Source organism: Symphalangus syndactylus, chromosome 9 (genome assembly GCF_028878055.3).
Source record: "Symphalangus syndactylus isolate Jambi chromosome 9, NHGRI_mSymSyn1-v2.1_pri, whole genome shotgun sequence".
In the NCBI taxonomy this organism is placed as follows: domain Eukaryota; kingdom Metazoa; phylum Chordata; class Mammalia; order Primates; family Hylobatidae; genus Symphalangus; species Symphalangus syndactylus.
In genome coordinates this window covers 56264241-56280096 of record NC_072431.2, presented here as the reverse complement: position 1 = coordinate 56280096, position 15856 = coordinate 56264241, and the positions used below count along the sequence as shown (strand labels likewise).

The 15856-nt window shown below is 47.6% G+C and overlaps 1 protein-coding gene across 3 annotated transcripts in view; it reads right to left on the bottom strand.

Moving 5' to 3' along the window:
* RSPH10B (radial spoke head 10 homolog B) overlaps nt 1–15856 on the bottom strand; it is a 44727-nt gene that overhangs the window by 3479 nt on the left and 25392 nt on the right. For all 3 annotated transcript variants that reach the window (XM_063646130.1, XM_055292337.2, XM_063646131.1), the window contains 6 exons: nt 15586–15734; nt 11021–11128; nt 9998–10141; nt 7231–7359; nt 5060–5153; nt 1242–1440 (listed from right to left, as the gene is read on the bottom strand). In XM_063646130.1, the coding sequence (XP_063502200.1) occupies nt 1242–1440; nt 5060–5153; nt 7231–7359; nt 9998–10141; nt 11021–11128; nt 15586–15734 (823 nt within the window). The remainder of the gene's footprint in view (nt 1–1241; nt 1441–5059; nt 5154–7230; nt 7360–9997; nt 10142–11020; nt 11129–15585; nt 15735–15856) is intronic.

Below are 15856 nucleotides of genomic sequence, written 5' to 3'. Positions count from 1 at the left end.
AGTAGAGATGGGTTTCACCAGGTTGGCAAGGCTGGTCTCAAACTCCTGACCTCAGGTGATCCACCCACCTCGGCCTCCCAAAGTTAAGTATATATATATATATATATATATATATATATATATATGTGTGTGTGTGTGTGTGTGTATTTTTTTTTTGAGATAGGGTCTTGCTGTGTTGCCTAGGCTGGAGTGCAGTGGCACACACATCACTGCAGCCTCAACCTCCCAGGCTCAAGCAATCCTCCTGCTTCAATCTCCAAAGTAGCTGGGACTACAGGCGCCTGCCACCACATCTGGCTAATTTTTGTATTTTTTGTAGAGATGAGGTCTTGCTATATTACCTAGGCTGGTCTCAAACTCAAGTGATTCTCCTGCCTTGGCCCCCCAAAGTGCTGGGGTTACAGGCATGCGCCATGATGCCCAGCCCGTTTGGGGATTTTACGGAGGGTCCAATCTGTAGGCCTGATTAAGTCACTGGCTATGAGTTACTGAACTCAATCTCCAGCCCCTCCCCCTTCCCTGGGAGGTTGGGCTGGAGCTGAAAGTCCCAACCCTCTAATCTCGTGGTTGGTTCCCTGGCAACCAGCTCCAGCAAGAAGCTGTCGAGGGCCCCTCCCCTGGCCACCAGTCATCTCGTCATACAGAAAGACAGTCATTACCCCAGAGTCCACAGGTTTGGAACTCTTGGGTCAAGAACTAGAAAATGGCTGCATGCAGTGACTCACCCCTGAGATCCCAGCACTTTGGGAGGCCAAGGCTGGTGGATCACTTGAGGTCAGGAGTTCGAGACCAGCGTGGACAACTTGGTGAAACCCCATCTCTACTAAAAATACAAAAATTAGCCAGGCGTGGTGATGCATGCTTGTAATCCCAACTACTCGGGAGGCTGAGGCAAGAGAATCGCTTGAACCCGGGAGGCGGAGGTTGCAGTGAGATGAGATCACACTACTCCACTCCAGCCTGGGCGACAGTGAGACCCTGTCTTAAAAAAGAAAAACTAGAAACTAGGACCAAATATTAGAACAAAAGATACTCCCATTATCCCATTACTCAGGAAGTTACAAAGGCTGCAGGTGCTCTGCCAGGAACAGAGACCAAATATTCATTCCTTTTTATGTCAAAGACGCCCTTAGGAAATTATAGCTTGTCTGAAAAGCACTTGGGCCTGATGCATTCTGGCAGCTACAGAAGACAGGAAGAGAGAGCAGCTCGGGAAGGAGAGGAGGGGCCTCACAAGTTACCTTGCTTCCAGTTCGTCATCTTCCATCTTCCGCTGCTGGGTCTGTGCTGTGCTGCGTAACCTGTCTTCCCTTATTTTCTCCTTGATAGCTTCTTCACGTTTATACGCATGAAAGAGCGTGTTCACAAAGAAGACGTACATATTACTGACCCACGTGTTGAGCTCTTCCTTTCGATCATCCTTGGGTCTCTCATATTTCTCTAGAATAGAGTTTCGTGAAGCTGAACATGAATACAATCCTGCTATAAATTGGGAGTCTGCGTGCTGTTTCTCGTTCTGGCCTCCCTGGGGTGGGCCCCCTTCTCCTCGGCCAGGAGAGGGGAGAGGAGTAAGGCCACTGCTTCCATGACTACCTGGAACAAGGCAGGGACTCAGCAGACCCTGGCTGGGATTGTCAACCTTCGAGTTTCCTGCTACATCGTTTTGTTTGTTTTTGTTTTGGAGACAGAGTCTCATTCTGTCACCCAGGCTGGAGTGCAGTGGCATGACCATGGCTCACTGAAGCCTGGAGGAACTCCTGGGCTCAAGTGATCCTCCCATCTCAGCCTCCCTAACAGCTGAGAATATAGGCATGCACCACCACACAAGGCTAATTTTTTTAAGTTTTATTGTGAGACAAGATCTTGCTCTGTCATCCAGGCTGGAGTGCAGTGGCACCATCATGGCTCACTGCAGCCTCCAACTCCTGGGCTCAAATGATCCTCCCACCTTGGCCTCCCAAGTAGCTGGGACCACAGGCAGGTGCCACCACGCCCAGGTAATTCTTATTTTTGTTGTAGAGACAAGGTTTCGCTATGTTGCCCATGGTCTCAAACTCCCGAGCTCTAGTAATCCTCCCATCTCGGCCTCCCAAAGTGCTGGGATTACAGGCATGAGCCACTGCACCCGGCCTAGGTCTTGGGGACAAAATATTCAACATCTTTTATTTATTCAGAGTTTGCAACCCCTTTAAGACAAGGATAGCTATGTACCCGAGTGAATCCTCTCTCCTAGAGAACCAGATAACTGGTTACTCTCACAAAAGTAATTTCCTAGTAGTTATAGTTATCCCTCTCTATCCTCCGTGTCTAGGCTAAAGAATCTTTAAATCTTAAACTACCGTAATTTTTTCCATCTTTTTAAGCAATTCTGGTTATCTATTCACTTGGAAGATTTTAAAATTCAGAGAATCAAATTATACGCAATCCAGGACTCTAAGGTCGGAACAAGACTGAATGTGAAGGAAGATTCCTTTTTTTTTTTGCTTGGTGACACAGTCTCGCTCTGGCACCCAGGCTGGAGTGCAGTGGTGCAATCACGGCTCACTGCAGCCTCGAGCTCCTGGGCTCAAGCAGTCATCCTGCCTCAGCCTCCCACGTTGCTGGGACTACAGGACTGTGCCATCGTACCCGGTGAATTTGGGTATTTTTTTTGTAGAGACGGGCTCGCTATGTTGCCCAGGCTGGTCTCAGACTCCTGGGCACAAGTGATCCTCCTGCCTTGGCCTCCCACAGTTCTGGGGTTACAGCTGTGAGCCACTGCATCTGGCTGCAAGACTGTCTTGTGTTCATTCACGAACTCTCAACTAGACACCTACAAGCTGGAGGACAGTAAGTCACGGCTGCCACAAGCAATAATCAGATGAAACGGTACTGGAAGAGATGCCACGTGGGTCAAGGGGGTCCTTGACAGGAGACAGGGCAGGAGCCACAGGCCTGGTGACTGGCACACCGGACTTCAAGGAACAACCAGAGAAATCCAGGGTGAAATCCAGCTGGAGCTGGGACTAGAGACCACTTCCCCATAATCAGATCAGCAGGAAAGCACATTAGCTGGGGTTCCGTTTTCAGTTCTATTTCCGTTACAAGAACTGTGCATCTTGATTACGGCATCGCAGGAATGCCCTGTCTCTGCTGGGATGCCGAGCTCTGCAGGGGAAAATGACACAACCCACAGATTCGCACCAGAGGGAGAAGAAACCCAGGACAACGAGGGGTCGCAGAGGCCGAATGCGAAGAGTATTTCAAGAAGCTGACAGTTTTCTGACTATGGAGAGATGGGTTCAAGTGACGGCAGGATTCCTGGCGATGGCAACACGGAGTCACTGCTGATGAAAAGCAGCCTTCAGTGGCCTGGGGAGGGCAGTGCCACGTGGAGCACGCTAAGGGAGACACAGGAGAGGTCCTGGAGAAGGGATGCACGTATACAGCTCCCTAAGATGCCTATCAGCAAAGGGAGCTGGGAAACAAAGTGGGATCTAGAGGGAAAAGTGAGAGAAGAGTTGTTTCCTAACTGGGCATATAGAGCACATGTGCCGATGGGAACGATCCGTTCAAGGAGGAGTAACGGGAAATGACAGGCACTGTAGAGGGGATACACAGGTGAGGCCTTTGAGAGGACAAGGGCCCGGGATGGAGCCTTTAAAAGTTCACCATTGAGTGGGTGGCAGGCCACAGAGAGACGCCATCAGAAAAGGGGGAGGGCCAGACGCGGTGGCTCACACCTGTAATCCCAGTGCTTTGGGATGCCAAGGCAAGAAGATCACTTGGGTCCAGGAGTTCAAGACCAGCCTGGGCAACATAGCAAGATCCCATCTCTTTAACAAAAAAAAAAAAAAAAAAAAAAAAAAAAAAAAAAGGCCAGGCGTGGTTGGGCTCTACCTGTAACCTCAGCACTTTGGGAGGCCAAGACGTTCAGATCCAGGAGTTCTTGGATCCAGCAGTTCAAGACCAGCCTGGGCAACAGAGAAAGACCCCCACCTCTTTAAAAAAAAAAAAAAAGCCCGGGGCGGGTGGGCTCACACCTATAATCTCAGTACTTTAGGAGGCCGAGGCAGGCAGATCACCTGAGGTCAGGAGTTTGAGACCACCCTGGCCAACATCATGAAACCCCGTCTCTGCTAAAAATACAAGGCACAGTGACGGGTGCCTGTAATCCCAGCTACTAGGGAGGCTGAGGCAGGAGAATTGCTTGAACCCAGGAGGCAGAGGTTGCAGTGAGCTATGATGGTGCCACTGCACTCCAGCCTGGGCAAGAAAGTAAGACCCTGTCTCAAAAAAAAAAAAGAAAAGAAAAAGGGGAAACACCAGGGCTTGTTTAATCATGAAAACAAGGCCACCTGCAACTGGCAAGGCCAGCAAAGTGACAGCGGAAAATTCCCATGACATTGATCATCACTGGATGACCCTGAGGAAAGGAGAGGAGTGAGGTTGGAAGTTCACACAGACACAGCTGAGGAATCAAAGCAGAAGGAGGAAGTGCAGTCAGCAGAGAGAGAGACCTCCAGACAGATCTTCCCAGGATAAAGGAAAACGTAATAAAAGAGGAGGATGAGGAAGTGAATAAGGGTTGTTTGTTGTTTTTAATTTGAGCACCTTTAAAAATCAAAGAGAACGAGATCCTTGAGAGAGAAAAGTTGCCTGTAAGAAAACAATATAGTCAACAGCATCAGACTGAGATGGGCGTGCAGGGCCCAGGGGAGGCCCAGCTGTCCCATACTGGCCTCTGCCCTAACAGACTGAGTCAGCACAGCAAAGTCATGCCTTGAACTTGAACTCCAAACCAGGGAGGAGAAATGGAAGCAGCTGTACCAGCCTCATTATTTAAAAAGATGGTTGTGCTGGGTGTGGTGACGCCTACTTGTAATCCCAGCTACTCGGGAGGCCGAGGTGGGAGGATCGCTTGAGCCCAGGAGTTCAAGACCAGCCTGGACAACATAGCGAGACTCTGCCTCTAAGAAAATAAAAGATTAAAAAAAGATGGTTGTAAAACAGCATAGACATTATATAATTCATAAGCAACAGTTTGTAAATATTAAGGTTCTATAATTAAAATACTCACCACTCTCAGATGAAAAAAAGGTGATCCCTTTTCCAGTCAATTTAAAATTCATTTTGGAGACTCTTTCATCACTTATAGACTTCTTGATCTTGGGCTTTTACATTTAAAAAAAATCATAAAGTAAAATATTACGTTTACATCATTATGGGCTTAAAACTACTTTTTAACACTTTAATTAATTAGAAAATTATTAATGAGGCTGTTCTCCTTGAGCTAATCTGACTTTAACTTGACTTTTTTTTTTTTTTTTTTTTGAGATGGAGTCTCACTCTGTTGCCCAGGCTGGAGTGCAGTGGCACGATCTCGGCTCACTGCAGCCTCTGCCTCTCGGGTTCCAGAGATTCTCCTGCCTCAGTTTCCCCAGGTATAGCTGGACTACAGGCATGCGCCACTACACCAGGCTAATTTTTGTATTTTTAGTAGAGACAGGGTTTCACCATATTGGCCAGGCTGGTCTTGAACTCCTGAACTCAGGTGATCTGCCTGCCTCGGCCTCCCAAAGTGCTAGGATTACAGGTGTGAGTCACCACACCCAGCCAATCTATATTTAACCTAAATAAAATATTAATATTTATACTATTAATGAAATGAATAACAGAATAATGGCACTTACTGAAAGGATCTCAAAAAAAAAAAAAAAACCAAAGACTTGAAAATGTCACCTGGGCCTGTTGGGACAGTACTTATGTATAAAATTAACCATACTTGCTAGGCATGTTGGCTCACGCCTGTAATCCCAGCACTTTGAGAGGCCAAGATGGCTGGATCACAAAGTCAGGAGATTGAGACCATCCTGGCTAACATGGGTGAAACCCCATCTCTACTAACAAAACAAAAAATTAGCCGGGTGTGGTGGCGGGCGCCTGTAGTCCTGGCTACTCAGGAGGCTGAGGCAGGAGAATGGCGTGAACCCAGGAGGCGGAGCTTGCAGTGAGCCGAGATCCAAGATCGCGCCACTGCACTCCAGCCTGGGCGACAGAGCGAGACTCCATCTCAAAAAAAAAAAAAAAAAACAAACAACAACAACAAATTTAACCGTACTTAGACCCATATATTAATGGCTTTATTATTACATTTTTTGCATTATTATTACATTATTATTGCATTATTATTACATTTTTTGCATGCCAACAGGCCTAGCTAATTTTTGTATTTCTTAGTAGAGACGGGGTTTCACCATGTTGGCCAGGCTGATCTCGAACTCCTGACCTCAAGTGACCCACCCACCTCGGTCTCCCAAGGTGCTGGGATTATAGGCGTGAGCCACCGTGCCCGACCTAACGGCTTTAATCACCACGTGTATGCCCTAACCCCCACATTTCTACCTCCAGCTGGAGTTTGCCCTTGAACTCCAGTCTTGCCTCCAGCCGTGCTACTTGGGCATCAGTTCAGGCACCTTAAGCTTAACTTGTCCAAAATCAACCACTTAATTTTGCTCCCAAAACTCAGCCCCCTGCCTCCGTCTTCCACATCATCATAAATGGCAACTCTATTCTTCCAATGCTCAGCCAAAAAATCTTGGACTCATCTTTGCCTTCTCTTTCCCTGTCAACCCCTGCACCCTTCAAAACACCTCAGACCTCAGCCCACCCTAGTCCCAGTCACCATCACCTCCCACCGGGATGGTTCCAAGAGCTTCCTCACTGGTTTCTCAACAGTGAAGCCTCAGAGCCTCCTGACGCCTCTGCTCAGACGGTGTCCCATCCCATCCCACTCACCCAGAATAAACGCCAGGGCCCCACCCAGCCAGATGCCCTTCCTGTCACTTAGACCTCCTAAGTGGGAAGAAGCATAGCTTGTGGTAACCGGTGCTAATTCTGGAGTTAAAGTGCCTGGGCACAAAGCCCCAGCGCCATGACTTACTGGTTATGCCGCTGTGGCCAAGCTATTGAACCTCTCTGGGCCTGGGTTCCCTCCTAGAGAGAATCACAGTACCTGAAGGTCATCGGGAGGCTGAGCTGGTCCCTGGGGACGGCTCGGCACCTGGTAAACACCCATAAACGCTATTACTGCTGTTCACTTGCTGCCGCGTCCCCTCCTCACTGGAACGTAAAGTCCATGAGGGCGTGGGTTGCTGTTCACTGCTAGGTCCCCAGCGCATGGCAAAGAGCTCTTCACAGAGCAGGCACTCGGTAGCGGGTGTCTCTACACAGTTACTTGCCAAGACAAACCTCTGATTTCCTTATTTTGTTACTATCAGGCGAGAGTTCTAACTTGCTGGAAGATGACCTGGCACTGTCAGAGTGAGCAGCATCCGATTCGTGGCTCGTGACCGCGCTGGGACTCTTGTTCTGGGCGTCCTAAGCAAGAACAAACACACGCGTCAGAGGGCTTCTGGTTTCCATAGAGATCCATACAGGCATACACACACACACGCGCACACACACACAATATTTTAATGGGCTGTAACTGATTTACAATGAACTACACATAAAGGGTACCCTTTGATGTGTTTTCACACATCTTATACCTGTGAAACCATCGCCTCAGTCAAGACAGTGAACAGAATCAGGCACAGCGGCTTCCGCCTGTAATCTCAGCACTTTGGGAGGCCAGGGTGGGCAGATCACCTGAGCCTAGGAGTTTGAGACCAGCCTGGGCAACATAGTGAGACCCCCATCTCTAAAAAAAAAAATAAATAACAGGCCAGGTGCATTGGCTCATGCCCGTAATCCCAGAAGTTTCAGAGAATGAGGTGAGCGGATCACTTGAGGCCAGGAGTGCAAGACCAGGCTGGCCAACACGGTGAAACCCTGTCTCTACTAAAAATACAAAAATTGGCCAGGTGTGGGGGTGCACACCTGTAATCCCAGCTGCTCAGGAGCCCGAGGCAGGAGAATCACCTTGAACCCGGGAGGCAGAGGCTGCAGTGAGTCAAGATTGTGCCACTGCACTCGAGCCTGGGCAACAGAGCAAGATTTTGTAAAAAAAAAAAAAAAAAAAACGAAAACAAAAACAAAAAACCACACACACGCAGTAAACTTTTAAGTACCCAGCCCGATGCCCCTCATGGATGTGAAGGCTTCTCCACGCTGGTGACTGGGAATGCAAACTACTCCCAGCCCTGTGTGAGTCCTTGAGGTTCCTCCCCTTCTTCCTGGCGGCTCTTCCCTTAGGTGCCAGCTGTTCCCTCACATGTGTGCACACTCAGCTGACGGCTCAAGGGGGGCCTTCTGCACATCTCTGGAGCTTGCTGTCCCTCTTCATAGCACGCTTACCTCTGTGGAACAAAATTCTACCTTTGCCTCCCCAAATTACTAGAGTGTGTGAAACTACTGTGAGCTGAGCAAGAAGGATCAGCTTTGGTAAGTTTGAAGCTGAGCCTCTCTGTGATCGCTAAATCACACTCCCAAGTTGTTGGTCAAAAGGGAGCAGTGATTCCCTTGGAGCATGACATGAACGGTCAGTTTCCAGTGTATTTTTAGTAGACACAGGGTTTCACCACAGTTGGCCAGGCTGGTCTCGAATTCCTGACCTCAAGTGATCCGCCCACCTTGGCCACCCAAAGTGCTGCGATTACAGGCGTGAGCCACCGCGCCTGGCCTGGGTGTCCATCCTCGTGAGCAAGCCCTGGGGACCTGGTTAGCATCCCACACACACTCAGGAACTGTTCGACAGGTCTGCTCTTGGGCAGGTGTTCCACTCTTAGAAACACTGGATCCATGCAACGAAACATCTAGTAAAACACCTCGGACTTTCTAAAGTGTGGTCTAGTGGCCCACCCAGCATGTCAGTATGCACTCTCACCTTCATTAGCAACTCTCTGCTGTGGCTGGGAGTCCGCTTCCTCGATCACGGCCAGGAAACACATTTTCCCGAACTTAAAAAAATCTATATACACCTCCAAAATGTGAAAAAGACATCTCGGCCGGGCACGGTGGCTCACACCTGTAATCCCAGCACTTTGGGAGGCCGAGGCAGGAGGATCACTTGAGCTCAGGAGTTTGAGACCAGCCTGGGCAACATGGCAAAACCCCATCTCTACAAAAAAACACAAAAAGGCCCCAGGCACAGTGGCTCAGGCCTGTAATCCTAGCACTTTGGGAGGCCAAGGCAGGTAGATCAACTGAGGTCAGGAGTTCAAGACCAGCCTGGTCAACATGGTGAAACCCTGTCTCTACTAAAAATATAAAAAATTAGCCAGGTATGGTGGCACATGCCTGTAATCCCAGCTACGCAGGAGGCTGAGGCATGAGAATCACTTGAATCCAGGAGGCAGAGGTTGCAGTGAGCCGAGATCGTGCCACTGCACTCCAGCCTGGGCAACAGAGTGAGGCTCTGTCTCAAAAAAAAATTAGCTGGGTGTGGTGGCACATGCCTGTAGTCCTAGCTACTCAGGAGACTAAGGTGGGAAGAGCGTGTGAGCTCAGGAGGTCAAGGCTACAGTGAGCTGTGATTGCACCACTGCACTCAAGCCTGGATGACAGAGTGAATCCCTGTCTCAAAACACATAAAATAAAATTTTAAAAGGAAAAAGGAAAGACTTCTTAAATTACTTTCTGGAAGGGTTAGTAAAGCCAAGATAGTTCTGATGATGGTTTAAGCATTCCAGAATAAAGCCATTCCTTGCTTTGTAATTCTTTTGTTTGTTTGTTTTTTGTTTTGAGAAGAAGTCTTGCTCTGTCGCCCAGGCTGCAGTGCAGTGGCGTGATCTCAGCTCGCTGCAACCTCCGCCTCCTGGGTTCACGCCATTCTCCTGCCTCAGCCTCCCCAGTTGCTGGGACTACAGGCGCCCACCACCATGCCCGGCTAATTTTTTTGTAGTTTTAGTAGAGACGGGGTTTCACCATGTTAGCCAGGATGGTCTCGATCTCCTGACCTGGTGATCCGCCCACCTTGGCTTCCCAAAGTGCCGGGATTACAGGCGTGAGCCACCGCGCCCGGCCCTCCTTGCTCTGTAATTCTAAGATTACCTAATTCTAAGATATTATGTATTACCTGATTTAGTATTGTATAAATAGTTTCATGTTTATTTCCAGACACATCATCAGTTGGAACATTTGTATAGGATTTAGTCATTTGGTCAGTAACACAGATGAATGCAAAGCTTAAGAGAGCTTCAAAGAATTCCAGGAAAACCAGCTGAAATAAAATAAAACACAAGAGTTTCCATCATTCTGACACACCTGGAGACAGAGCATTGATTGATTGGTGTTATTTCCTGACATCTGAATATGCACACATGCAGACATGCAGACACATGCACAAAGACACACAAATGCACACACATGCACAGACATGCCACAGACACGCGCACACACACACATGCACACACGCAGACACGCAGACAACACACACGCAGACATGCACACAGACACACACACATATATTAGGTACTTGTGTTCAGACTGCTTTCAATCAAATCTTGGTTCTTAGGCTGGTCACAGCGGCTCACATCTGTAATCTCAGCACTTTAGGAGGCTGAGGCAGGAGGATCAATTGAGCCTAGGAGTTTGAGACCAGCCTGGGCAACACAGTGAGACCCGTTCTGTACAAAAAATTGTTTTTAAAAAATCAGCCGAAGGCTGGGTGCGGTGGCTCACACCTGTAATCCCAGCACTTTGGGAGGCTGAGGCAGGCAGATCAGGAGGTCAGGAGATCGAGACCATCCTGGCTAACATGGTGAAACTCCATCTCTACTAAAAAAATACAAAAAAAACCCAAAAAATTAGCCAGGCGTGGTGGCAGGTGCCTGTAGTCCAAGCTACTCGGAAGGCTGAGGCAGGAGAATGGCGTGAACCCGGGAGGCAGAGCTTGCAGTGAGCAGAGATCATGCCACTGCACTCCAGCCTGGGCAACAGAGTGAGGCTCCATCTCCAAAAAAAAAAAAAAAAGGCATCAATGAAAAGGCTAATGAAAAAAAAGAAAAAAAAAAAAATCTTGGTTCTTTGTTCTTGGTGTCCATGGCAAAACCAACAGACTGAATTGGATCTGTACCATTTGTAACGGCTCTTTACAAACCTCAGGTTCAAAGTTGCTGTCAATTCCATCATATATGAAAGGATTATCCTCTGCTATGACCTCCATAAATGTAGCTGCTGTTAATTCTTTATTTATCATTTTAAAGTCCTGTAAAAAAGAAGAATCATAACTGCCTATAATTATAAAGAGCTATATGTTTTAATGTCAATTTATATCAATACAATAACTAAGAAAGTATACCAGAAATTAATATCTTTTTTCTTTTTTTTGAGAGACGGACTCTTGCTCTGTCGCCCAGGCTGCTATGCAGTGGCGCAATCTCAGCTCACTGCAACCTCCACCTCCTGGGTTCAAGTGATTCTCCTGTCTCAGCCTCCCAAGTAGCTGGGACTACAGGCACATGCCACCACGACCAGCTAATTTTTGTATTTTTTAGTAGAGATGGGGTTTCACTATATGTTGGCCAGGCTGGTCTCAAACTCCTGACCTCAAGTGATCTTCCTGACTCGGCCTCCCAAAGTGCTGGGATTACAGTCGTGAGACATTGTGCCCAGCCATAAATTAATATCTTAAAACTGATAATTTTGAAAAGCATTCTGGATTAACATTGGTATTTACGGCCAGATATGGTGGCTCACACCTGTAATCCCAGAACCTTGTGAGGCCGAGGTGGGAGGATCACTTGAGCCCAGGCATTGGGGATCAGCCTGGGCAACATAGCAAGACCCTGTCTTTACAAAAAATTAAAAATGTAGGCCCAGCACGGTGGTGCATGCCTGCAGTCCCAGCTACTCAGGAGGCCGAGGTGGGAGGATCACTCAAGTCCAGGAGTTTGAGGCTACAGTGAACTGTGATCATAACGCTGCACTCCAGCCTGGGTGACAAAGCAAGAACCTGTCTCAAACACACACACACACACTCACACACACACGCTCACACACACTCACACACACACTCACACTCACACACACACACTCACACACACAGAGAGGTATTTACCTCTCTATCCCTTCTCTAGTACCTCCAAAATAACAGCAGAGTATTTTTTGGCATCAGAACAGGACGTAGAACATGGGAGAACAGAACACGGTGCAGGTGTGAAATATTAACACAATGCTGTAGGCTGAAAAGCACCTGGGGAAACGACGTACTACACAACAAAACCGATTTGACCATAGAATAATTGACATGAGGAAGAGTTAAGCTCCTAACCACACAGCACTGCTTGAAGTCAGTTTCCAAGAACCTATCAATAATGTTACATGGGGCCGGGCGTGGTGGCTCACACCTGTAATCCCAGCACTTTGGGAGGCAGAGGCAGGCGGCTCACGAGGTCAAGAGATCGAGACCATTCTGGCCAACATGGAGAAACCCCATCTCTACTAAAAATACAAAAAAATTACCTGGGCATGGTGGCGCATGCCTGTAGTCTCAGCTACTCGGGAGGCTGAGGCAAGGGAATCACTTGAGCCCAGGAGGCAGAGGTTGCAGTGAGCTGAGATCACGCCACTGCACTCCAGCCTGGGTGACAGAGCAAGACTCCGTCTCTCAAAATAATAATAATAATGTTAAGTGAGGACTTACTGTACCCAAATGTTCAGGTTTCAATATTTTTTTAAAAATCACTCATACGGACCAGCCTGGGCAACATGGTGAAACCCTGGTCTCTACTAAAAATACAAAAATTAGCCTGGCATGGTAGCACGCACCTATAATCCCAGCTACTTGGGAGGCTGAGGCAGGAAAATCACTTGAACCAGGAGGCAGAGGTTGCAGTGAGCTGAGATCGCGCCACTGCAGTCCAGTCTGGGAGACAGAGCAAGACTCCGTCTCAAAAAAAAAAAAAAAAAAAAGAAAAGAAACTCATACCAAGAACCAGGAAGATCTCAAACTGAATGAAAAAAGAGGATCCACAGATGCCATCACCAAGATGACGGAGATGTTACAATTGACTGACAGAGACTGTAAGACAGTCATCACAAAAATGCTTCCATGAGGCTGGGTGTGGGGGCTCATGCCTCTGATCCTAGCACTGTGGGAGGCTGAGATGGTTGGATCACCTGTGCTCAGGAGCTTGAGACCAGCCTGGACAACATAGTGAAACCCTGTCTCTACTAGCCGGGCGTTGTGACATGCACCTGTAATCCCAGCTACTCGGGAGGCTGAGGCAGAAGAATCACTTGAACCCGGGAGGCGGAGGTTGCAGTGAGCCAAGATCATGTCGCTGCACTCCAGCCTGGGCGACAGGGCAAGACCGTCAAAATAATAACAATAATAATTCTTCAACGGGCAATTGCAAACATGCTTGAAACAAACAAAACAATGAAAAGGGCCAGGCACAGTGGCTCATGCCTGTAATCCCAGCGCTTCAGGAAGCTGAGGCACGAGGATTGCTTGAGCCCAGGAGTTCAAGATCAGCCTGGGCAACATGGCAATAACCCGTCTCTATAAAAAGTAGAAAAATTAGCTGGGTATGTTGGCACACACATGTAGTCCCAGCTATTCAGGAGGCTGAGGTGGGAGGATCGCTTGAACCCGGGAGGTTGAGGCTGCAGGGAGCCAAGATTACACCACTGCACTCCAGCCCGGGTGACAGAGACCCTTGCTCAAAAAAACAAAACTATTTTCCTACAGTTAGACACTAGGTTATTATCCATTTTTCATATGTATACAACATTATGAAATTTGTAAAAACACTTTATCATTAATATTTGATTCTGTTTAATCATTTGTATTCCCACAAGTACAAATCATGGAACAGGCCAGGCACAGTGGCTCATGCCTGTAATCCCAGCACTTCGGGAGTCCGAGGCGGGCGGATCACGAGGTCATCCTTGCTAACATAGCGAAACCCCATCTCTACTAAAAAATACACAAATTAACTTGGCATGGTCGTGCATGCCTGTAGTCCCAGCTACTTGGGAGGCTGAGGCAGGAGAATTGCTTGAACCCAGGAGGCGGAGGTTGCAGTGAGCCGAGACCACACCACTGCACTCCAGCCTGGCAAAAGAGCGAGACTTTGTCTAAAAAAAAAAAAAAAAAAAAAGTATCATGGAACAAAAACAACCAATAGTTAGTACGAGAACATTGTATAAATAAGATGTTGTCACTATTTTCCCAAGTAATAACTTTTAAAAATTCCTTTTTCGATAAACTATAATTGTTTTAAATGACATTCATCCTCCCCATTTCTTTTTTTTTTTTTTTTGAGAAGAGTTTTGCTCTTGTTGCCTAGACTGGAGTGCAGTGGCACAATTTCAGCTCATTGCAACCTCTGCCTTCCAAGTTCAAGCAATTCTCCTGCCTCAGCCTCCCAAGTAGCTGGGATTACAGGCTCCCACCACCATGCCTGGCTAATTTTTTTGTATTTTTAGTAGAAACGGGGTTTCACAGTGTTGGCCAGGCTGGTCTCAAACTCCTGACCTCAGGTGATCCACCCCCCTCCGCCTTCCAAAGTCCCTCCTTTTTGAAAAGATTTCGGTTGGCTTTATTGCTATTCTAGGATCAGACAACACTACAGTCCGTGAAAAAGACTAAGGTGTTCCTCTATTTTCCTTTTTTGTTTTTTGGGAGATTTTTTTGGGACAGGGCCTCACTCTGTCAACCAGGCTGGAATGCAGTGGCACGATCACAGCTTACTACAGCCTCCCGAGTAGCTGGGACTACAGGTGTGCACTACCATGCCCGGCTATGTGTTTTTATTTTTTGTAGAGGGGGGATCTCACTATATGGCCAAGGCTGGTCTTCAATTCCTAAGCTCAAGTGATCCTTCTGCCTCGGCCTCCCAAAGTGCTGGCATTACAGGCGTGCACCACCATACTCGGCCCCATCTTCCTTTAAATGGCCGGATCTGCATGAATAAAGATATTGTAGGCCAGTCAGACATGGTGGCTCACGCCTGTAATCTCAGCACTTAGGGAGGCTGAGGCGGGTGGATCACCTGAGGTCAGGAGTTCGAGACCAGCCTGGGCAACATGGTGAAAACCCATCTCTACTAAAAATACAAAAATTAGCCAGGCATGGTGGTAGGCACCTGTAATCCCAGCTACTTAGGAGGCTGAGGCAGAATTGCTTGAACCCAGGAGGTGGAGGCTGCAGTGAGCCAAGATCGCCCCATTGCACTCCAGCCTGAGTGACAAGAACAAAACTCCGTCTCCAAAAAAAAAATACATAAAACAAAAATATATATATGTATATATATATAGATATATATCTATTTTTTTTTTTTTAAAGACAATGGCCCATGGCATATAAAAATATATATGGCCAGGCTGGTCTTGAACTCCTTGACCTCAGGTGATCCGCCCGCCTCGGCCTCCCAAAGTGCTGGGATTGCTATAGATAGACAGACAGCTAGATATGCCATGGGCCATTGTCTTGCCCTCATCTGTGAGCACATTGGGCAGGTGACAGCTGTTTCTGTTCCTTCCACGACCACAGACCACCGTTCTGCCAAGCGACTCAGTAAACATTTAATGGTCCTGAAAATCCAGCCCAGATCTTCACCTGATTATTTGCATATCACAGCTGGAATATCTTGCCTTTCTTTAATTAAAATCAAAGTGCCTGTAAATAGAAAGCCAATATTGAACTTAGGGGGTTACTTTCAGCATCCAGAGGAAGTGTCTCATCTTCATCGTAGGCTCGTGGGGAGGCGCTGCGCTGGGTCTGCAGTAAGCGAGATAAATCTCCCAGCACTTATTCATGTAATTCATAGAGTAGAGCGTCCGCTGTTGCTCACGGAATAAATTGCCTAAAAATACAACGTTCGAAAAATGATTACAAATTTATATTTTGAGAAAAAAGTAGCAGTAAATATAATCCTATTGCTTTTGTTTTTTTCCGAGACAGAGTCTTGCTGTCGCTCAGGCTGCA